The sequence below is a fragment of the Lipomyces chichibuensis genome (assembly GCF_038497645.1).
Source record: "Lipomyces chichibuensis strain CBS 12929 unplaced genomic scaffold V1513scaffold_7, whole genome shotgun sequence".
In the NCBI taxonomy this organism is placed as follows: Eukaryota; Fungi; Ascomycota; class Lipomycetes; order Lipomycetales; family Lipomycetaceae; genus Lipomyces; species Lipomyces chichibuensis.
Window position 1 is genome coordinate 173,598 of NW_027117459.1, and position 22,368 is coordinate 195,965.

Sequence of the window (22,368 nt, forward strand, 5' to 3'; positions counted from 1 at the left end):
TTGTAATCCAAGACGTGGTAATGGCGGCGGTGACCGCCTTGTCTGCTGTGCAGGCACGTTCGCAACAACCAACGATGGCCGAACTCGCCGCTAGAAGGGTCTCCACTGGCAACCGCAGCAATCGGCAGTCGAAGCGGTACTCTGTCACAGCTCTCTATGTATCCATGTCTACGGCTGAGCATGACGTGGACGTGGACGATGCTTTAGCGCGCGCACAAAAGAGGCTGCGAAATTTGAAAGCGAAGATATCGGTGCAGTCGAAGAAAAACTTTCTGTTGGAACGGGATGTGCGGTATTTGGATTCACGAATTGCACTGCTCATCCAGAATAAGATGGCGTTGGAGGAGGTATTTCTTGTCCTTCAGTAATTGTGAGCTGGGTGATGCTAACTTGATGTCGCTCAGCAGGCTGAAGTTACCAGTCGGCTGGACGAGAGCGATCTACAAGACGGAACAATTCTAGATCATCGCAAAGTGGATGTATGTGATCTGTTTAGTCATTCTGCCGACGTTTTGCTAACGGAAGCAGAGCTACGGAAATCTGTTCTTCTTGCTGCAAACGGAGCCTCGTTATATCTCAACGCTATGCCGGCTAATATCGATAGCTGAAATTGACTCATTTCTTCAGACTGTTATGTTCACCATATACGGAAATCAGTATGAACAGCGAGAGGAGCATCTTCTACTAACAATGTTTCAATCTGTCTTGGCGTCCCAGTTCGAGACTACCACCGAATTTTCTTCTCTGTTACGAGCCAACACTCCCGTATCACGGATGATGACAACGTACACGCGCCGTGGGCCAGGACAGAGCTATCTCAAATCTGTATTGTCGGAACCGATTAACGACTTGAGTAGTCATCTCGACCTCGATCTTGAAATCAATCCTCTTAAGGCCTACGAACAAGTGTATGCCGAGGCACTTAAACGTGCAAATGGCAATGCCGACCTTGTTGACATGCAAAAGTCTGTTTCTGCAGAAGATGCCGCTGCCAATGGGGAAGTTTTGGAAACCATTCGGCCCCGACTATCGACACTGCTCTCGGTTGCAAATTCGGTTCTCAATAAGATCATCGATTCCCTTGATTCGGTTCCATATGGAATTCGGTGGATCTGTAAGCAGATTCGGAGTCTCACTCGGCGGAAATATCCTAGCACTGAGGATTCGGCGGTGTGCACCCTAATTGGCGCATTCTTTTTCCTACGATTTATTAATCCTGCTATTGTCACACCGCATTCTTATATGCTAGTCGACTCCCTTCCGGCGGACAACCCTCGTCGGACACTTACGCTAATCGCCAAGATGCTTCAGGCTGTGGCAAACAAGTCAGCCTATTCTAAGGAGCCATATATGGCGTCAGTGTCGGCGTTCGTGGAAGGCAACAAGGTTCGCATGAATAAGTTTCTGAATGATCTCTGCGACGTACCAGATTTCTACGAGACTCTTGAACTCGACCAGTATATCGCGTTATCGAAGAAAGATATTACACTCTCGATCACAATCAACGAAATATACAGTATGCACGCTCTTTTAGAGCAGCACGTGAGTACGCTCTTCCCTGACAAGTCGTCGCATCTATCTGTGATCCTGCGAGATATTGGGCCCCCTCCTGCTTTGCTTCCACGCTCAGAGAATTTTACTATCCAATTGCCTTTGTTTAGCCGATTTGAAGCACAGATTGAAGATCTCGGAGCTGCATTGGACATCACACAAGCCGACGTTTTGTTTATGGAAGCCAAGACACTATTGATCCAGATAATTCGATCCCTCCCCTCTAGCGGCCTTGTTTCCGCGCGTCCTCTGGATCTTCATGGTATCGCGTCCGTGGCGGCTGCTACACCAAAGGACCCTGTCTTGGCCAAGAAAGGGATAAGAGCATTGGGATTATTAAAGGAGTTGAGGGGACAGGATATTCTGCAGGACATGGCTGAAGACAACAACCCACTTGCTGAAGAAATTGAAGAGGAACTAGCGCAACTGGGTTCGATAAGAGAGAAGGTATTGGGGGAGGTGCAATCTCTTGAGTCTGTGCTTAGAACAATCAAGGATCACAATGAGTATCTTCACAGTCAGCTTGAGACCTATAAATCGTACCTTCGCAATGTTCGAATTCAGTCTGGACCGAAAAAGTCGTCGGTCAACGATCGCGTCGGTTTAGTAGCTATTCACGGCAAAGGACAGAAGGAACAGAGAACTCAATATCTGGGACCTTACAAATACTCTCAACAAGTTCTTCAGAAGGAAGGTGTTATCACCGTGTGCAATGTTCCGCAAAATCGTCTCAATAACTTGTACTTCTACATATCTTCGCCAACACCTGGGACTTTCGTGGTGTCATTGAACTACAAGGGTAGAATTCGGGGTTTGCTAGAACTGAACCTTAAGCTTGACGATTTACTGGAAATGATTGGGAATGGCGTCGAAGTCCTGGATCTAGAGTACGTCGTTGTCAATGTTCCAGGGATGCTTGAATTTCTGCAACGACAGTTCTCGAGGAGACGATGGTAAACCGTAAAGGTTTTCCAGATTCTGAGTCATGTGATGTCATGTTATGCACTTTGTATGATATTATAGTAGCGTAATGGTGGAGATTATTTATGGAATTTACATTAATCGGTTAGACCCGGCTGTATATGTTTGGCGCACCTACTTGCTGTTTTTCGAGGGATATTGTGTCGGATTTATGCTATGTAATATGAAATATCCTCTTCCTAAGTATTATATGCAAGTATTCAAAGTAGTGGAGCGCCATCCTGGCCGAGACATGTAATAGAAAATTCTTAGTTGTGTCCGTGGGAGGCTAGCTTCTTGGATATCGACTTTTGCATTTTTGTTGCGCCTGAGAGCACAATCGATACAAGTCATATTGCGTAAATGCAATGTCGGCGTAGCTCTGACTCCGCCACTTAGGTACGCAGCACTCGAGTCAGGTGAAAATCATATTGGTGTTCTGGCTGCTGAATAATTAGCAAACCCGAACACAATGACCAATCACGTGTCATGCCATAATACAAAGTCAATCGATTTATATATTATATATTTCATATCTATGCTCTCCCTCTCCGTACTTGGTAGTACTCCGGTGCCGCCTCCAATAGCCAATCTCTCTCGATCTTGGTGATACCTAGTATATACGTTTTCTCACCCAATTCCATCACTAGGCAAACGTTAGAACAGTGCCAAAGAAATCTTAAATGGATACTGAACGATCAACCTACCTTCGGAATATATAACCCATTCAGCACTTCGGCTAAACATTACTGACGAAGGATGAGGCCAGACAATCTTCTCCGACCCCACAAGCTTAAACGATCCATCGGGCTGCATTATTGCTGCGTTAGCAAAATAGCCGCTAACAAGGCATTTTATGATTGTCTTGGCATCAGTTGTTAGTAGTGATGTCGAAGCTGGCACCTTGACGCCGAGTTTCTCAAGGTAACGTGCCAGTTGGTTCCGCACGCTCACGGCTCGTGAGAGTGATTTATAGTTAAGATATTTGTCATGGGCCCATTTCGAGGATCGCTTGCCGCGAATCGTAAACGCTTGATATACTGACAGCTGCAGTTAGTAGAAGACTTAACAAAAATATGTTCGCTTCGTACCATTGTATAGTGTCAAATGATCACCTTCATCAACGGTGAACTTTAGATGCTCCATTTCCGCAGCAGCTGGGCCATCTTCTGGTTGATAAAACACATTCTCGACAGACATCATCGCAGCGATCTTAAGTATTTGGTCCATACACCCAAAATTTTGAGACGCCAAGAGAACCTTGGAAAGCATAGGATCCAATGGCAGCTCTGCCATTCTCTCGCCAAGCCCCGGCGTCAATTTGCCGTACTGGTCCAAAGCACCAAGAGAAAACAACATTTCAAGAGCGTTAACAACCAATTCCACAGGAGGTGGCGTAACCATGTCTAATTTGGCAATATTCTCGATTCCAAGTGATTTCAGCTGCAATATGGGACCAGCTAAGTTAGTTCGCTGTATTTCGGGCACCGAAACGTCCGGCAGTATCATTTCGGCAGCCTGACTCGTATATAACCTAAAGCATTTACCGGGTTTCGTCCGACCTGCCCTTCCAGCGCGCTGAATAGCTGATGCCTTCGACACCGGACTGACAATTAGCGATTCGATTTTAGACGTGGGATCGTAAGCCCGAAGTTTGACGTAGCCACAGTCGATGACGTAGACAATACCGTCAATAGTGACACTAGCCTCGGCAATGTTTGTGGCAATAACGACTTTTCGAGTATCCTCCGGGGCAGGATCAAAAATTCGAATCTGTTGATCTTGAGGTAGGCCCGCGTACAGCGGAAGCGGAAGCAGACTTGCTTGATTGTTGTTGTCCGTCGCTGACGTATTAAGAATGGCTTCGACAACGGTATTGATCTCGTCACGTCCGGTTAAAAATGCAAGTATGTCGCCTTCCGGTTCCTGGAGCAATTCTGAATTAAAAAACCACAAAAGAAAGAAGACATGAAAGTTTACCTCGTTATGTATATCAAGGATAGTTCGTATCGTCTTCTCAACATAATTCTCGGTCGGCTCAGACAGATACAGAATATCTACGGGGAACGACTTTCCCTCGATATTAATAATTTTGGTATCGGGACCAAAAAAGTTAGCAAACTCTTCTGCTTGCAAAGTCGCACTTGAAACTATCAACCGCAAATCGTTTCGTTTTCGGATCACTCTGTAACCTTATGATTAGACCCAACAATAAAATTAGGATTACTTGGATTACTGATTCCAACATACTTCTTCAGTATGCAAAGCAGGATATCCGTGTATATACTCCTCTCGTGCACTTCATCAATAATAACGACACTATATCGCGAGAGTAACGGGTCTACCAATAATTCTCGCAAAAGCATACCGTCTGTCACATATTTGATGCGCGTCATCTCAGACGTCATGTCCTCAAACCGTATAGAGTAGCCAACTGTCTGACCAATTTGACAGCCCATTTCTTCTGCAACCCGTGTTGCTACCGATATTGCTGCTACTCGCCGAGGCTAATCAATGTCACGTTAATTATTGTCGAACCCATATATCGGACAGTTGATTACGAACTTGTGTGCAAACAATTGCTTTTGATTGGGAGGTCCATCCCTTTTCATAAAGGTATTGCGTCAGCTCTACATCAAATGTAAGTCAAATATACAGAAGGTAATGTCGTCAATGGCCCATTGAGCGTAAACATACGTGTGCTCTTTCCGGACCCTGTGTGTCCAATTAGGACAACCACAGGCGAGGTTTCGACTATATACAAAAGCGCCTGGCCTAATATAAAATACATTAGCCAGACATATTTAATAGCATTGCAATATCTCTAGATCTAAAAACCTACGATGCCGAAATATCGGGAGCAGTTCGCGTTGTCGGCGAATCGATGCGACTTTGAACTGCGCGCTCACTGAAGCAGTGCGTAAACCAGTATATGGCCCAGTATCATTGGCATCATTAATTCTGTGGCTCATTGCGTCTCGGTCATTAATAATATCATTGTGATCGTAACTTGATGCCTGCTGCACCTCTGCATCGTCAGCTAACAACAAAATTCATTCTCATGCTTGATCGAAGCCCTAATCCACAAAAAGGCGCGTAATTAAAGCGTGCTTGGATGGATTGATACTTCGAATGATGTGAAAATTCTGGAGAGCTAGCCTCGTTTCTATTGCGGCTGACATTGCAGTCATCGTATTATTTACCTTCCTAACTACCAAAGAAGCACATCTATATACATGATAAAGGATCCAACTACGCGACAGCAATTAATTCAACCCAATCCGTCCAATCGATCAAAGTTCCTCGGCAAACGATTCTCCGTATCTTTCCAAGGCACTCCGATACTTTCTCTCATCATGTCATACACAAATTTTCCATTCGGCTTTACTTCTCTGTTATGCGCGAGTTCGTTGAACATATACAACCAAGCCAGAGCGTTACCAATGGTATACACCTCATCACTAACTGACGTCTTTCCATAATCAGAAAGCGCTTTGTATTTCTCCCCGTCCATCAGAAGCTCGTACATATTGTCAGCAACTGCTTGGGTGTCGCCAACCTCACAGAGGTACCCATTGCGACCGTTTTGGACCTGTAATGCGATACCGCCGGCACGATATGCGATTATTGGCTTGCCTTTGTGAATAGCTTCCGAAACCTTAACTTCAAAGCCTTCACGATGAGAGAGCTGCAGAACCACCGACGCATTCGAGAGAAGGCAGTTGAGCACTACAATGCACAAGTTAGCCAAAGCAATTAGGTGCAGGATAAGACAATTTCAAACTCACATTGGTCACTTGGACCCAAGTGCATGATGATGATATCGCTCGCACTGGTATCATAGTCCTCAGTGGCTATCATCTTGACAGTTTCATCGTACACAATCATTCCATCTGGATCATCAATGGCTCCGTGACCAGCTATGACCAGCTGCGGAATTATTCTGAGCGGCAGCTCGTAATCCATCATCTCTCGAAGCTTTCTGTATGACTCGAGGACATCCGGGATGCCCTTACTGGGATCGAATCGAGCAATCTGGCAAATATATGGACGCATCGGGAAGACAAGCTTATTGGCTTTGACTTCCTCACATTGTTTCTTGAACTGGCCCATATAATAAAAAGTGTCCCAACGCGACAAGTCTTTATTAAGACCGTCTAACCATTCGGTTGCGGCACCCATCAAACCAACTTTCTCAATGTCAACAACATCTGGCACAAATCCTTTTTCCGGGTGCGATATGAAAACTTCCGCGTCCTTGATGCCTGCGTCCCACAGATACTCCCAGACACCTTCTTGTGGTGATCCCTTCTGATTAATCAAGTCTGACCTGATTTCAATATGTGACCGATAGATGACCTTAATACCCGCTTCCTTTGCTTTGGGAATCAAGCCAACTACCTGTGGATCATCAAACACCGCGATATCAACGCCAGGCGGTTTATCAGAATCCAAAGTCCCGGTCGCCCAATAGCGATCATAATTCGACTCAATCCATTTCGCAAAGTGATCTTTCTGGGCATCCGTAAGGCGAAGAGATGGATCTGCGACACCTTGGATAATATTGTGATTGTTCTTCGTGATTCTGAACACGCTCGGATTCGGCTTTGGAACATACCATGTCGCTTGAATATCGAGCAGTTTGAACAGTCGGATTAAGGCGTGTCTCATAAGCGCAACACCGCCGCCCTGAGGGGTTGCGTTAAAGAATGCGATGCGGACACCTTTGCGCCCATCTATCTTTGTATTCTTCAATTCATGGACAAGTCGCATCAGACATTCCCATGTCTCTGGCGAGCACGCCGTTTGGTAATCGGGCAAATCAACCATGTGGATTAAGCCGCCATTATCCACTTCAACCTTGTTTCGGTAACCAATTGAGATACGTGGAAGACCCTTTGGACCGAAGAACATAACAATTTTGCGTGCTAGTGAATCGGCTAACTCGTCACATGATGGAGTTCCCGCGCCTACAGTATCTTCTTCACTCTCTACATCATCCTTTTCTCCGGTGAGCATAACGTCCCTGAAGACGAACGGAAGAATATCAAGCTCCAACCATAGTCGCGAACAAAGTCTCGGGCAGAACTTCTGAATGCGTTGGGAGAATGCGACCGCAACGAACTTAAAGAGATGATCTGCAGAGTAAGTCTTGATTTCATTTAATATCCGATCCGTGATCAAGCGCGGGTATTGAGCTGGATCAGTGTCCTGGGAAATATTCTTTGTTTTGACAGCAAAATCCGTCGAATAGTACCCATCGTGGATGGAAAAGCCAAAGGTTATTGCAGTTGTACCCTCACCCTTCTCAGGGAGCTGGATGTCAATACCCATGAACATGGGCTGTGAAGACGTCAGCCGTTCGTATTGTTGCGGACCATTTTAATACATACAGTTAGCGAGTGGATCCATGGCTCATGTTTGAACTTTGGTACGGGTAGTCGCAACTGTTCCTTCAAAGTCGAGGACGCAAGTGAGGAAAAATCTGTCTCAATTACCCCGTCTTGGGGAGGAGTGGAAAACTCGCTGGTGTTTTCTAAATCAGTACTGTCTTGCTTGTCATTGCTGTGAGAAGGACTATTGTCAAAGAATTCAGAAGTAGCCGACTCGACTGAATCCACTGATGACGTGGAGACATTTTCATGCTCCATTGGTACGGCCAAGTGAGGAGATCTCGCCAATATAGCTCTTATCGATGCCATGTTGGTCAGCTATAGCTGGCGGCGATGTAACAAGGTTATAGCTCAAAATATGTAAACAGAGGGACAAATTTGGTGAACGCGTAATGGTGCGTTGTCAGCTACTACCGTTCAATACGAAGTGATCTGGAGTCTTGGTCTTTCTTATATTGCCCACCTTGGACGCCGGTGGCACGTCAGTCACAAATGAATAGTATGTGTTCTGGTCAGAGGAACGCCGACGGTCCGTCTGACGATACCTAAGTAGTCACAGTATATTCTTAGGAAACCCGCCACACAGGTGGAGATGACGACAAAAGGGACGAACTGACGCTCGGCGGATCACGTTGACTGATATGACGTCAGACCATCTGCTTGTCGGCCGTCGGCTGTCGGCGCCGATGCTGGTATCATCACTGTCCTCCGCCAAACGCCATTTAAGAGTTTAGAGAATATTTTATCTTCCTTTTCTAAACATAATTCTCCCGCATCCTATCCCAACAGATGCGTATTGAAGTGGGAAGTTATATCATTGCGTAGGTCAGGGGTATTGTACCCCTGGATACAAAATGCATACGCTCCGCAGATGTCATTGGTGTAGGTAGGACTATTAATCGCATTTCTCCGATTGGCATATGTTTGTTTATCCAATCAGTAAAATTGTCTACTAGTGTCATTAGCGTCCCCTTTGGCTGAGTAAGTCAGTGTTGAACTGAGATGTCTGCAGCATTAAATTTTACTTTCGGCGATATTCCTAATCTCGAAGGAAAAGTAGCGATAGTCACAGGGTAAAGTACTAATTTATTTCTGGCCACTGGCGTCCTACTGTTGCTTGTGATTTCCCATTATAGCTTTTTTGTGGTTATTAACTGGTCTACAGAGGTAATAGTGGTCTAGGTGAGGTCATAAGCCGTGAGCTCGCACACAAGGGATGCAAGGTATACATTGCTTCGCGATCGCAAAGTCGTGCTGAGGCAGCAATTGCCAGAATTAAGAAAAGTATTGGCAAGGAAGAGAATCTTCTATTTTTGGAATTAGACCTTGAGACGATGAAAGGTGCTGTTGCGGCTGCTAAGTTCTTTATGAAGCGAGAAACAAGATTGGATATTTTGGTCGCAAATGCTGGTCTCGGTGGTATTGTATGGAGGTTCCAGTAAAAATGCTCTAGCCTTAAAGACTGACACGCTAACATCGCGATCAGAAATCTGAGCTCACGCCAGATGGCTACGAGAGAAACTTCGGGGTAAGTTTATAAGTGATGTTGCGTATGGTGTACTAACATCTTAATAGGTTAATGTATGAGTATCGGGTTGACAAATAATGATATCAGACTTGCTAACGCTATGATATAGCATTTAGGGCACTTTGCATTTGTAACAACGCTGCTACCTCTCATCTTCAAGACTGCAGCTGACAATGCCGAGTCCGACGTTCGTATCGTCGTTATGTCGTCGAAATCATATGAGAAGGCATATCCTATCGATTTCGAAAACGTCAGAGCAACATACCACTCCAATTTTGCATTCTTCACACTTCAAGAAATGCTTCAGAGATACGCTCGATCAAAGCTCGCCAACTTGTATTTCATGCAAGAGCTTGCGGAGCTCGTCAAGGACAGGAAGAATATTTACGTTAACGCGAGCCATCCTGGTCTTGTTTATACAAATATTTTTGACCTTTCCACATCGCCATTGCCGTGGTACATGCGATTTTTAGGCGAACTTCACGCCAAGTGGTTTGGCGTCAATGTTAATGATGGAGCTAAAACTGCATTGTTCCTCGCTGCTGACCCACGCGTTATAAAGAAGGACATGAAGGGAGTTTTGATGTATCCTGGGCCCACGAACGGGTTTGTGTATTTTTCGAATATTTATATCCGTAAGATCAACGAGCTCGGGATGGATGTCGACGGTCGAAAGCAGCTATGGCAGTTCAGTGAAGCCGCTCTTGAAAAGGCATTGGAATGACGCATGTGTCTTGCTAATGCAGTCGCTTAGGATCATAGAGTTCGTCGCGCTTCGGCGTAGATTTTTATTGTGGAGTCACAGCTTTGGATTGCCGAGACACACGTGCACCGCTATGTCCATTGTGATTCGACTGAACTGCTCTGCGTAGTTATGAATTTGATCGTTGTCACAGTAACGATCTTGGTATGATCAGGCGCCTTTAAACGACTTTGGAGGTTGCTGAGAATGAAATTATTGTAGAGATCGATGTAGAATTCCGAGAACTAGAAAATTACTGGGTGCCCAACCTGGGTGCCACATTGAGATAAACGCGGGATGACAGTGGGGACACATCTTGTCATTCTGCTTGCCTGTCACAGGCACAAAATACTCAGTGAAAGAAGCAAGCTATTGCACAATTTGAAGATTGACTTTTTCACTTCAATTCGTCATTCTTGGGCATCATGGCGAGAAAACCACTTCAGGTTTTTATGCCGTCATCCCAAATGGTTCGTCGCATTTTATGTAGGGTCCACAAAGTGTCACGCTAATCTCTAAAGCAAGACCATTCTTCCCGAAACAGAAGGTTTGCTATATACGGCTAGCCGGTGCCTGACAATCAATCATTACATGCGAACCCGACGGTGGCCCCCGTATTCGGGGGACTTAGAGTTTGGCACACTCCATCCGCTCGCCAAAAATTTTTCAGGTGTGCCCAGTCGGTTCACTTTTTTTCCTTCTGTACTTCTTCTCCCCCTCCCCCTTTGGTTCTTCTTTTTCTCGTAAAGCCAATCGATTGTCTATTCAATCGTTTGAAATTTCGTTTATCTTCAAAAATGGTTCAGTCTGCTGTTCTTGGTTTCCCACGTATCGGTAAGCCTATTTTACTACAGCAAGACTCAAGACTCAAGACTCATTGACAATTCAATTGTCATTATAATAGAGTCATTTTGGACGGCAGCTATAACTCAACGCAATTGGTTAGATATGCTAACAACATTGATCTACAGGTGCTCAGCGTGAGCTGAAGAAGGTTACTGAGGCCTACTGGTCTGGAAAGGCTACTGTTGAGGAGCTTTTCAAAGTCGGAAAGGAACTTAGAGAGAAGAACTGGAAGCTCCAGAAGGATGCTGGCGTCGACATCATCCCCTCAAACGACTTCTCTTTCTACGATCAGGTCCTTGACCACTCTCTCATCTTCAATGTTATCCCCGAGCGTTATAGCAAATACAACCTTCCCGCTATTGACACTCTTTTCGCCATGGGTCGCGGTCTCCAGAGAGCTGCCACAGAAACATCCTCTGCTGTTGACGTCACTGCCCTTGTAAGTACAACCGAAAGTTTTAGAGATTGCGTAGTTAGCTTTCCGGAGTCGTTGCTGATTCATAATTGTAGGAGATGGTTAAGTGGTTCGACTCCAACTACCACTATGTCCGTCCGACTTTCTCCAAAAACGTCGAGTTCAAGTTGAACTCCACTAAACCCGTCGATGAGTTCCTCGAGGCTAAGGCACTCGGAATTCACACCCGACCTGTTCTCGTCGGTCCCGTCTCTTACCTCTATCTCGGAAAGGCTGACAAGGACAACCTCGAGCTCGAGCCCATCACTCTCCTCGAGAAGCTTCTCCCCGTCTACGCTGAGCTCCTTGCCAAGTTGAAGGAGGCTGGTGCTGACACAGTTCAAATCGACGAGCCTGTCCTCGTTCTTGATCTCCCAGCTGAGGTCCAGTCCGCGTATAAGACTGCCTACGAGTACCTCGCGTCTGAGACTGCTCCTAAGCTTTTCTTGACTACATACTTCGGTGACGTCAGACCAAACATCGACTCGATCAAGGGCCTCCCTGTTGCCGGTGTCCACGCTGATTTCGTTCGTGTTCCTGAGCAGCTCGATGATGTCGTGGCCGCCCTCTCTCCTTCGCAGATCCTTTCTGTCGGTATTGTTAACGGCCGTAACATCTGGAAGACCAACTTCGCCAAGGCTATTGAGTTTGTTAACTCTGCCGTCGCTAAGGTTGGTGCTGAGCGTGTGATTGTTGCTACCTCTTCTTCGCTCCTCCACACTCCTGTCACTCTCGCTTCTGAAAAGAAGATCCCAGCTGAAATCAAGGACTGGTTCTCTTTCGCCACTCAGAAGCTCGCCGAGGTCGTCACCATCGCTAAGGCTGTGACTGACGGCGTTGAGTCTGTCTCTGAGGAGCTCGCTGCCAATGCCAAGAGCATCTTAGCTCGTGAGACTTCGTCCATCACCAACGATGCGGCCGTTCGTGAGCGTGTTGGCAAGATCACTGAGGACCAGGCTCGACGAAAGTCTCCTTTCGCCGCGCGTCTCGCCGCGCAGAAGAAGGCTCTCGGTATTCCTCTCTTCCCTACTACCACCATCGGCTCCTTCCCTCAGACCAAGGACATTCGAATTTTCCGCAACAAGTTCACCAAGGGTGAGATTACTGCAGAGGAGTATGAGAAGTTCATTGAGAAGGAAATTGAGAATGTTGTCCAGTTCCAGGAGGAAGTTGGCCTCGATGTTCTCGTCCACGGCGAGCCTGAGCGAAACGATATGGTCCAGTACTTTGGTGAAAAATTGAACGGTTTCGTTTTCACCACCAACGGCTGGGTCCAGTCATACGGTTCCCGTTACGTTCGTCCTCCTATCGTTGTTGGTGACATTTCTCGCCCAGGGCCCATGACTGTCAAAGAGTCAAAATTCGCTCAGTCGATCACCAAGAAGCCCATGAAGGGTATGCTTACTGGTCCCGTCACCTGCCTTAGATGGTCATTCCCCAGAGACGACATCTCGTCTAAGCTCCAGGCTCAGCAGCTTGCTCTCGCCCTCCGTGACGAGGTTCAGGATCTTGAGGCCGCTGGTGTTTATGTCATCCAGGTCGATGAGCCTGCGATCCGTGAGGGTCTCCCTCTCCGTGCTGGTGCCGAACGTGACGACTACGTCAAATGGGCTGTCGAGTCTTTCCGACTCGCGACATCTGGTGTCGAAGATAGCACTCAGATTCACAGTCACTTTTGCTACTCCGATCTCGACCCGAACCACATCAAAGCCTTGGACGCCGACGTTGTGTCAATTGAGTTTTCCAAGAAGGACGACCCTAAGTACATCCAGGAGTTCTCCGAATACCCAAACCATATCGGTCTCGGCTTGTTCGATATCCACTCCCCGCGTGTTCCCGCCAAGGAAGAGTTCGTCTCCAGAATTGCGGACATTCTCAAGGTTTACCCGCAGGAGAATTTGTGGGTCAACCCGGACTGTGGTCTCAAGACCCGTGGCTGGGCAGAGACCCGTGCGTCGCTACAGAACATGGTTGACGCAGCGAAGGAGTTCCGTGCCAAGTATGTTGGCTCTGCTTAAATGGTTTATCATTTCATCGCTAGTGTTTGTTTTTGTTTAATATCTGATGGACATGCGCATGCGTGCGTGAAATGTAATATGAGTTGGAGAATGGGTCCGTATAGATATACAAAATTTGCTATTGGGTCTTGCTTTTGTGTATGGTATGAAAAATTACATTTGTTGTACGTTGATCGTATGTAAGAGTTATTTCTGGAATGCATCAATGCTATAATATACATCAGCTTTGATCAGATTTATTCATCTTGTAATAATCAATTAGAATTAAAATGCGAACCAGCAAGTAGGAACAGAACCCCCCACTCTGTCCCTCTCTCTCTTTGACAGGAATATAATTAGATGACCTGCCCCCGTATCGAATTCACAGATCTAGTCGTTATGTAAAGCAAGGGTTCGGGGGGGTGCGAGTCTGTGATTTTGTTGAATTTTGACTTCGAATGTGGGATTTACTCAAAATATTTCGCTGCGGCTTAAATTCACGAAACGCAGAGTCGACTGAAATTACAACGCAGCATCCGTGTGCGGGAGTACTAGAAGGTATTACGAGCACCATACTTACAATACAGATTGCATAAATCAAATGAATTGTGTATGGACGTCAAGAGCAACTAAGAATTGAAGTGATTTTTGAAAGGGCCGTGATCTATGAGATAACATCCGACAGAACTTACTGGAAGTGCACATAGTTGTTTTTCTTTCACATCGGGTACATTTACGAATATGAGCATACGTACAGTCACGAGAACGATCAGTGCGGCATCAGTGCCTCTGCAAATATCTGTACCATATTTTTGGAGTCATCACGCGACTGTGCTGTTTGGTGCCCGCGGCAGGAAGTTGTATTCTCAGGTTTCTGCGAATAACGAGTCTAGAGGTCAGAGAGGCAGGGATGACGAAGATAAATATACACCTCTTGTTAGCCGTGGCCAGCCTTGGAAAGATGGGATTGAGTATGAGTAAGTGGCTGATGATTAGGCTGATTGGCAGATGTGGTTTTGAATTGAATCAGGACTAACCAACTTTGTGATTAGCATTGATGAGACGGGAAGTATGTATCTGAGGAAAAAAAAACTGCGGAGAAATGATGATGAGTACGTAATTTGAGAAGACTTGTTAATTATTGTTTCGTATAAGACTAACTTTATGTAAATAGTGTATCATCACTCGAATTCATGAGACGGCACTTTCAAAAGAAAGGATTACGAAATAAAAGCCGGCGTGCCTCCGTTGACCCTCTCTTTGTTCCTAAGCTGAATCCTGAGAACACGGGAGGGAAGCTGGAAAAATATGTCGAGCTTGACGAGACATGGGAGACGATCAAACTGCGGATGCACACGTACAATGTCCAGCGCAATTATGACAGTGTGTTTCGGCTTGCGAACGCTATTGTCAAGACAGGCATGATTCCACCGATGTGGATATATTCGGAGGTCGTGCTGGCGATGGTGAGAGTTGGTGGGAAGGGCGGATTTCTGACGCCGACGATTATGATGCTAATTGACGAGCTTTTGCTGCGGGGGAAATCGTTTAATCGGCATATGTTTCGTCAGTTGTTTAAGGTATGTGTTTATTTCGAGATTGTGAAACGTGGTCAGAGCTGAGGCATTTCTGGAACAGCTAGTTGCGAAATCACCGGATCCTACTGTACGGCATCGAGTACTGAGTCTGGCGGAATCGCAAGATTTCGAATTGGGACCGACGGAGGGGACGCGAATGATACAGGGCTATTTACTTAGTAATGAATTTGAGATGGCTATCAGGACAATGGACAGGATGAAGGAAGAAAATATGACTATCCCGTATTCTGCGTATATGATCCTGATTGACCACTTGCTTAGCATGGGGGAAGTTGATTTTGCGTATCAGTATCTGAAGGACCAGTTGGAGACTTGCCCGTTACCAAACGAAGAGCAGTGGGGCACGTTGCTGAGTCTAGCAGCGCGGGACTTTAGAGTAAGAAAGCTTGACGATTTCCAATGCAACAAAAGAAGATGGCTAACTGGAGACAGTATGACATGGTCTCACAGATATGGGCAGATGTTGTCGAAGTCGACTACGTGATCCCGGACGACGGCACCTGCATCAACATTGTCTTGACGGCGACACGCAATGCTGACCCGGTGTTATGTGCTAATGCACTCCGGATCTTGTTGGCAAGAGGCGTCCAGAGCGAGTTTTTGGTTTCCTGCATGGCTACGGCGTACGAGAATCGGCGTACGATGAAACCGGAGAACGGATATAAACCGATTGTGGAAGATGAGAGCGAAGAATGGCAGGCTGGGAAGCCAATAATGCCTCGGGTAGAAGATCGTCTGTTGGGAGGTGGTACTGAATGGGAATAAGCGACAGGCGTTCATCCCGAACGCGAATCTTTCCCAGGAGACCACGACTGCCGAAGAGCAACAATAGTATAAGTGAGTTATTTTGCGCACATCCAATTTGAATCAGAAGCCGTTGATAGTCAACGAAGAGCTCAAATGCAATACAAATAAACCTATAATAATGAGAAACAGAGTAATACTGACCATCAGACACCATAAAAAACAATGCAATACTAAGAAACTATATTGCATGTTCCCAAAATGGGAAGCGTGAAAACGAGTATCGCCTGAGCCAATCTCCGGAGACAAACGGATGAGACTTACTATTAGCTGGTAACAGGTGCCACGAAGTACCATTGGAAGTTGGACGACTTCACGAAACCGATTTACAAACAGCTGGCTATCTAGGAAGCAATTAAACAAAATGTCCGAATATAACAATAAATATAAATATGGGGATTGCAATAGCGTTTCGGACGCAATCGTGGGGCCGGGATGGTCGGCGATACAAGTCTAAACGATATCCTGTCTCCATTCATGTTTGCGTCACGGGAATCAATTCACAGATTTCATGCATCCTTGGTATGTCCCTATTGTCAATAATCTTTGCTGAACCTCGAAAATTTGTCCGTCTTATTGATAAACTGAAGATTTATATTCGTCACAGCCTTCCGCTGTGTTGCGCCAGGTTGCACAAATGACCGTGCATCACAGACTTTTGCTGAAAAACCGATCGTCTCTGTATAGGCTAATTGGCAGAATGAAAGTTTGGCGAACGAAACCTGTAAACGATGTAAAAAGACTGAACGGGCATAGTCTCGGTCTGCTAACCGCCAATGGAAGGCTAAGGACTAGAAAGGACTAGCATTGGTCATGGGATCAAACGATCTTGGACTGGCATGATCTTCGGCATTTTGTGCTTGACAACTTGGAATTTCTGACGTGTCTATTCCTGTTGTGGGATAGATTTTTCTTATTGCTGAACGATGAAAATGATCATTTTAGTACAGCACTGAAAAGGGGGTGCGAGAAGAGTTTGCTTGATCAGAAGCGCAAGGCGGACTGCACAACACTTTTTACAACCATTTACGTGAAAGGCGCTACGGCCTCATTCATTGATAGATACCATTGGACCAGCAATAATCCCATACAGGATTTCGGAAGACATATCTTGGCTACACAGCCCATAGCGAGCCACTAGAGTGAATGCAACTGTGGAGTGTACACCGGTGGCTGTCTGTCTACATGACAGTTGCCGAGCTGGTCTTCCTCATTAAAGCATGGTTAGCCGTTGAGCATTGAGATTTGTGAGTTATTCGGGTTATCTTGTTGATTAATTTGCTAACCAAAGGTATTAGATGCTGCCTACTATCCCAACTGCCCCTCGCAATCATTACCACCAATCGAAATCCAAAGCGCTACACGGTAAGGACATAACTAAAAAAAGAAAAAATAAAAAAAGACTAAAACGTTTAATTAATAATTAATAAATTAGGTTCCTCCTAAGTGTGTCGGCACTAAGTAAGACCAAGCATGACGGTGCGGTCTGAGGAACTTTCTCAATTTTCGCCAAAACTTGACCGCTTTGACGGCCGGCCGGCCAGCACCGTACCTGATCATGTTACGAATGTTGACGATGGACTTATTCCATATATTACGTGGTCTAGCTAATTATACTTCATTATACTGATGGCAGGTACAAGGCTATTTGCTCGCAATCTTGATGGCTAGTGATACAGTATCTCTGTTGCTGAGCTCTCGTTGTTGATATCCTGTGCATTTGACTGGTTGCTCTTGCTGTTATTGATGGGAGATAGTCAAGACTTTATAATCAATAACTACGTGTATAGTTAATACTGACTATAGTCGCACAATGCTGATGATGATCGTGGTCTGTCAGCTAGTCCTCTCGACGCAGTTGGCTACTCCACTTTACAGGTTTGTGTAGTGAGATCGACCTCGGAGATTCATTCTTCAGTTCAATTTCGCACATTCATCGCAACAACTATTGCATACTATGCCCGACGCTGGCTATTTCTCTGAGTTGGAGTATTGATCACCGAACCAAATATTGTGTCTGTTGCGATTAGATTGTTTCATGGCCACATGCGTTCAATGTTGCTGTTAGGTTTATTTCAGACCACACCACTATTCGCATTCATCCTACTTGCTCGCCTCCTAGGCCGTGCATTCTACTAGTTGGCAATAAATCAGCTAGATAAGTCTAGTGATCTGTTAGGTATATACTAATTAATTCTGCGTACCAACGCCTCTATCTCCTCTGTTCGGCTCAGCCTCAAGTTTGTACGAAAGCTCCAGCTTTCGGCATATCCGACGATTTCCCTGTTCGGTGGGCATTGGAACGCCGTCAACAAGACAACGCCAAGCAAATGTATATGACGCTTCACACAAAGTTTGAATTACAACTCAGCATGCACCAGAAATCAAAGCCACTCAGGTAGCTATGACCAATTAATCTAGCCAAGTCGCGCTAGGGCTTGGCTGATGTGTAGAGTTTTCGGAAACGGTAGTGGTGTGTTTTGAATGGCGTCTCCCTTTTGTTGTGAGTTGGTCGAAGGATATGCTTCGTTAATTGCAAGGGAGAGAGCAGGGTTGGTGATCGCCGAGGAGTTTTGAGTTATGACGGTGGCTTATGTCAGCCGTTGGATGGTGGCAGCGGGTAAGAATTCCCTTTTGCAGCACCGACGATGCGGGTATCACGGCAAGGTCGATTAGACCCTTTTCCGGTCGAAGAAAGATATTTACATGTTCCTTCATTTATACAACGACTTTGGAGTACCCGTGTTTACGGAATTTTTTTTTTCTTTGGTTATAAAGGACTTCACTATCTTCCTGACCCATCCCGCATTATCAATATTACTCACTAGGGCGAAACTAAAATTTCAGACGTCAAAGAACATGTTATGGACCGTGCACAGCATCCCCCGCTCAACCCAAACATAAAGGCAAACCAACCCCAATCGCAATACTCGAAAGCCCTGTTGCTGGCATACTCTCGTTCCAACAAAAGTCGTAATTGGCGTATCAGGGCAGGATTAAATCCATTTCCCCCCTCCCCCCCCCCCCCCCGCCGGAAGCAATACCGCCTCACAGCAAGAGTAGTTGAAATGACTTTTTTTTTGATTCTTTGTGCCAATTCTTTTCCTTCCTGAATGTACGGGATTATCGTCGTGTGGATCCTGCAAGAACGGTGACGGACCCACGTGCAAAAGTGGCGATCAGTGGAACCCATCATGCGCTAAGAAGAAAAAAAAAAAGGTACATCTTCCGGGTTCCCGGGAAAGTACCAATTTTCGAGGGGACGGCGCCGTCTCCCGCCGGACAAATTTCCCACGAACGCAGACACGAACGATAAAAGCTTGTAACATACTAACTATGCCAAATTACTCAGCAAGCAAAAACGTGGAAAGTGGTACGAGGGGCCGTTCATCCGTCTAGGGGATTTGCGATTTTTTTTTTCTTTCGGGGCTAGCGGGTGCAGATCATTTTTAGAGCCAAATTTTGGGGAATTCGCTTCTGCGTTAGCCGATGGAGGGGGGCAAATGCTTTAGTTTAATGAGCATGAGGTTTTTTTTTTTTTTTTTTTTTTGACAGCCCTTTGGAGGATGCGGGTTACGATTACCAAGCAAAATTTCGTGACCCGGCAATTTATGCGAACAGCCTCCAAAACTCTCTCTCTCTCTCTTTTTTGTTACCGGAGACAGATTAGCTGGGGCATCCCGGCCATGCGGCACTGATTTTACAGCATAACAAATGCAATGCAATTAAGAAGGAAATACCAACAAACGGCAATTTCCGGGGGGGGTAGCTGGACTGACATGCAAAGCATTCGAGGTTTCAATAGATGTTTTAACCTGACTACGTAACTAGGTCCAATCCCCCACGTTTTGTCTACTCGGCCGAATGGGGATGGGACAAAACCAAATCGGAACCAGAGTTGCCATGTCAATAACTTTGATCGTCCTATTGCCTATCCTATTAACAAAGCAATTGGGAAAGTAGTGTTAGTGTAGTAATCCAAGCAGTCAGCAAGAGTGGGTGAGTCATTAATAATTGACCTTGACTTGGCAGCGGGGGAGGCAGGTTTATACGCGCGTCCACAATGTATGAGTACACGTGCCAGGTCGCAGTAAAGGGTTTTGTACTTACTTCTCGGAGCACCTTTGAGACCGTAGAAAGAGAGAGCAAAGAAATTTTGTAAATTATTATACAAAAAGAAGAAGAAAGACAATTGTAGATCCCACTGCCCGGCATGCCACACACATAAAATGAGACGAACCGCAAAAATCCACGCAATCAGATATATATAAAATCAAAAAGGGCAAAGCTAAAGAGCATCCTATCCATTAAAAAGCAAAGAAATCAAACCACCCCAACACGAGAGCCCCAAACTGCCTCAAACCTCCCGGTGTCTTGACGACGATCATTACAGTTCCCGATTAAAAAAGTCCCATACCGAAATTTTCACATTCTAAATTCACACATAAGAGCGACCAGTCGAATACATATACATACACGGAATTACACAGCAAAATCATTGACCTTAACAGTCACCGTGGTTAGACGGCCACCTGCGTAGCGATGCTGGCAAGCTCGTCGAGACGGCTGGCGGAGGATGTGACATCCACGCGAGTTGTTGGACTGGTTTGCATGACTGGCAGAGGCAGTGATGATGGGGCGGGTGAGTAATGCTGCTGTGCTCGAGTGGGTGGCACCGGTGATGATTGGTATTGTAAGTGAGGTGGTTGTTGCTGGTGAGGAGCGACAGTGTTATATTGTGAAAGCTGAGTAGCTGGTGGCGGAAGAGGTGAGTATTGTGAGTGAGGAGAGTACTGAGGCTGATATGGAGCCAGCGGAGGTGATTGCAACGGTGGCAGTCGTGGAGGCGCCAGCGGGTCGTGATACGATTGCGACTGCTGGTGATGGACAAACTCGCTAGTTGGTGTGTAATCCACGCTATGTCGATGCTGAAGCGACTTGTATTCTCGATTCGTCTCACTTTTTACAACCGCTGTCCTTGTGGCGGGCTGTGCAGCCGTGCGGGAGGCACTGCTGCGAACGTCGACGACACCAGTGTGCGAGGATCTTCTCTTGCGCGCAGCATGAATCGCAGCCGTCGCAACCCCGGTCGTGACAGGCCGTACACCTCCATTGGCCGACAACCCCACACTATTCCGCTTGGTGCCTTGGCTCTGATGTGTCCGGTAATGCTGCATGCAGTTATCCTGGCGCGAAAACCTCGCACCGCACCCTTTCTCCGGGCACACGTAATTCTTCTCGCCGGTATGTATCCGCATATGTCGCGCGAGATGGCCTGATGTGGTGAACGACTTGCCGCAATGGCACGTATACCGCCTCGTTTTCCGTACCGGTTCGCCCGCAGCAGCTGTCGTTGGCGAGGGCGAGGGCGACGATTTTGATCCACGGGGGGACGTGCGACGCGGGGATGTGGCTGCTGAGGGTGGTGTCGGTATTGATGGACCGGATGGCGTGTTGACCGGCTGTAGCGGCGAGACAGACCGAGCGTGCTCGTATGGCGCTGTCGACGGCTGGTAATACTGGCGCTGGTCTGCCGGTGGCGGGGATCGCATCGCGTTATAGCCCAACTGTTCTTGCCCTTGCCGCGGCGGTGGTGCTTGTGACGGAGCGTACCACTGCTGCGATTGCACTGGAGCTGGCGATGGAGATGCGTATGTGTAATTACTGTTGTACTGAGGGTCGGGAGCAGTGTAACTGTAGTTTGATGCGTAGTGCTCTTGTGAAGGCGGAGGTGGACGACGATGCGGATATGCTGATTCGTTAAATGAAGAGGATGATTGAGCAACGAGCTCTAACTGTCCCTGTGCCAAGTGTTGATCGGAGTACGGTGGAATCGGGGGTAGGCTCTGTGGCAATTTGTGATAGGAAGTTGCGGCGTAGCTATGATTAAGTGAAGGCGGCGCAGACTCAGAGATCGTCCGACTCGAGGGAGACAATGGCGGAGTCGGTGCCGGGATACGTGATAGTTGGTGCGCGTCTGTCGAGATGGTTAAGTTAGTGGCCGTCGGTTGCTGCTGGTCGTCGCATAATAATGAGACGGTGTGACCGGATGCCGTTATTACGTGCGGGATCATGACTGCTGAGGAGGAGTAGAGTACCACGGAACAAAGGGGACAGTCAACCGATCAGAGTGCGTAGAGAAGGTGAAAGCGCAAGAGGACCGGAAAGGAGGGAACCGAAGGAGAGTATGAGGAGCAGACGGAATGATATTTGAAATAGGGTGTGGTTGGAGGGTAGGGCGGAAGGAGGAGGAAAGATGGACAACGGAGTGCACAGCACAACAGAGGGAAGCCGGGTTGATGGGTTGAAAATCAATGCTAGGGTGGTGGACAGCGAACTGAATATACAAAGCGGGCAGCATGGGTGAGAGTACCCCGTATCCGTTGTACCTTCCTCATTACGTTGAAAGTACCTGGGTTTCCCCATTGCATAGAGCATGGCCCGTGTGTCTCGCAAGTCACAGAGTTCCCATGAGGGGGGGGAAGAGGGACTAAA

The 22,368-nt window shown here is 46.6% G+C and overlaps 7 protein-coding genes across 7 annotated transcripts; 4 read left to right on the forward strand and 3 right to left on the reverse strand.

Moving 5' to 3' along the window:
• Positions 1-20: 20 nt before the first annotated feature.
• V1513DRAFT_423988 (Rho GTPase activation protein) lies at positions 21-2,508 on the forward strand (the record flags this gene model as incomplete). The annotated part of the gene is made up of 3 exons (XM_066896062.1): positions 21-347; positions 405-479; positions 529-2,508. The coding sequence occupies 3 exons, from the start codon at positions 21-23 to the stop codon at positions 2,506-2,508; spliced, it is 2,382 nt and encodes a 793-aa protein (XP_066754831.1).
• A 48-nt stretch (positions 2,509-2,556) lies between these two features.
• On the reverse strand, positions 2,557-5,653 carry V1513DRAFT_440559 (P-loop containing nucleoside triphosphate hydrolase protein). The gene is made up of 9 exons (XM_066897383.1): positions 5,354-5,653; positions 5,209-5,286; positions 5,077-5,141; positions 4,762-5,018; positions 4,492-4,696; positions 3,603-4,437; positions 3,219-3,551; positions 3,013-3,157; positions 2,557-2,954 (listed from the first exon to the last, which is right to left on the reverse strand). Exons 1-8 carry the CDS (start codon positions 5,481-5,483, stop codon positions 3,048-3,050), a joined length of 2,013 nt encoding a protein of 670 aa, XP_066754832.1. The 5' UTR covers positions 5,484-5,653; the 3' UTR covers positions 2,557-2,954; positions 3,013-3,047.
• A 129-nt stretch (positions 5,654-5,782) lies between these two features.
• V1513DRAFT_376484 (uncharacterized protein) lies at positions 5,783-7,845 on the reverse strand (the record flags this gene model as incomplete). The annotated part of the gene is made up of 2 exons (XM_066894928.1): positions 5,783-6,240; positions 6,300-7,845. The coding sequence occupies 2 exons, from the start codon at positions 7,843-7,845 to the stop codon at positions 5,783-5,785; spliced, it is 2,004 nt and encodes a 667-aa protein (XP_066754833.1).
• A 945-nt stretch (positions 7,846-8,790) lies between these two features.
• Positions 8,791-10,560, forward strand: V1513DRAFT_440571 (uncharacterized protein). Its single transcript, XM_066897384.1, has 5 exons — positions 8,791-8,977; positions 9,070-9,328; positions 9,391-9,433; positions 9,473-9,477; positions 9,542-10,560. Exons 1-5 carry the CDS (start codon positions 8,907-8,909, stop codon positions 10,154-10,156), a joined length of 993 nt encoding a protein of 330 aa, XP_066754834.1. The 5' UTR covers positions 8,791-8,906; the 3' UTR covers positions 10,157-10,560.
• A 265-nt stretch (positions 10,561-10,825) lies between these two features.
• On the forward strand, positions 10,826-13,768 carry V1513DRAFT_440575 (cobalamin-independent synthase). Its single transcript, XM_066897385.1, has 3 exons — positions 10,826-11,008; positions 11,146-11,459; positions 11,531-13,768. Exons 1-3 carry the CDS (start codon positions 10,972-10,974, stop codon positions 13,490-13,492), a joined length of 2,313 nt encoding a protein of 770 aa, XP_066754835.1. The 5' UTR covers positions 10,826-10,971; the 3' UTR covers positions 13,493-13,768.
• A 129-nt stretch (positions 13,769-13,897) lies between these two features.
• Positions 13,898-16,011, forward strand: V1513DRAFT_440580 (uncharacterized protein). The gene is made up of 5 exons (XM_066897386.1): positions 13,898-14,448; positions 14,524-14,583; positions 14,646-15,051; positions 15,110-15,445; positions 15,502-16,011. Exons 1-5 carry the CDS (start codon positions 14,213-14,215, stop codon positions 15,832-15,834), a joined length of 1,371 nt encoding a protein of 456 aa, XP_066754836.1. The 5' UTR covers positions 13,898-14,212; the 3' UTR covers positions 15,835-16,011.
• Positions 16,012-20,002: 3,991 nt separating this feature from the next.
• V1513DRAFT_440587 (uncharacterized protein) lies at positions 20,003-22,320 on the reverse strand. Its single transcript, XM_066897387.1, has one exon. The coding sequence runs from the start codon at positions 21,945-21,947 to the stop codon at positions 20,394-20,396; it is 1,554 nt and encodes a 517-aa protein (XP_066754837.1). The 5' UTR covers positions 21,948-22,320; the 3' UTR covers positions 20,003-20,393.
• Between the last annotated feature and the right edge of the window lie 48 nt (positions 22,321-22,368).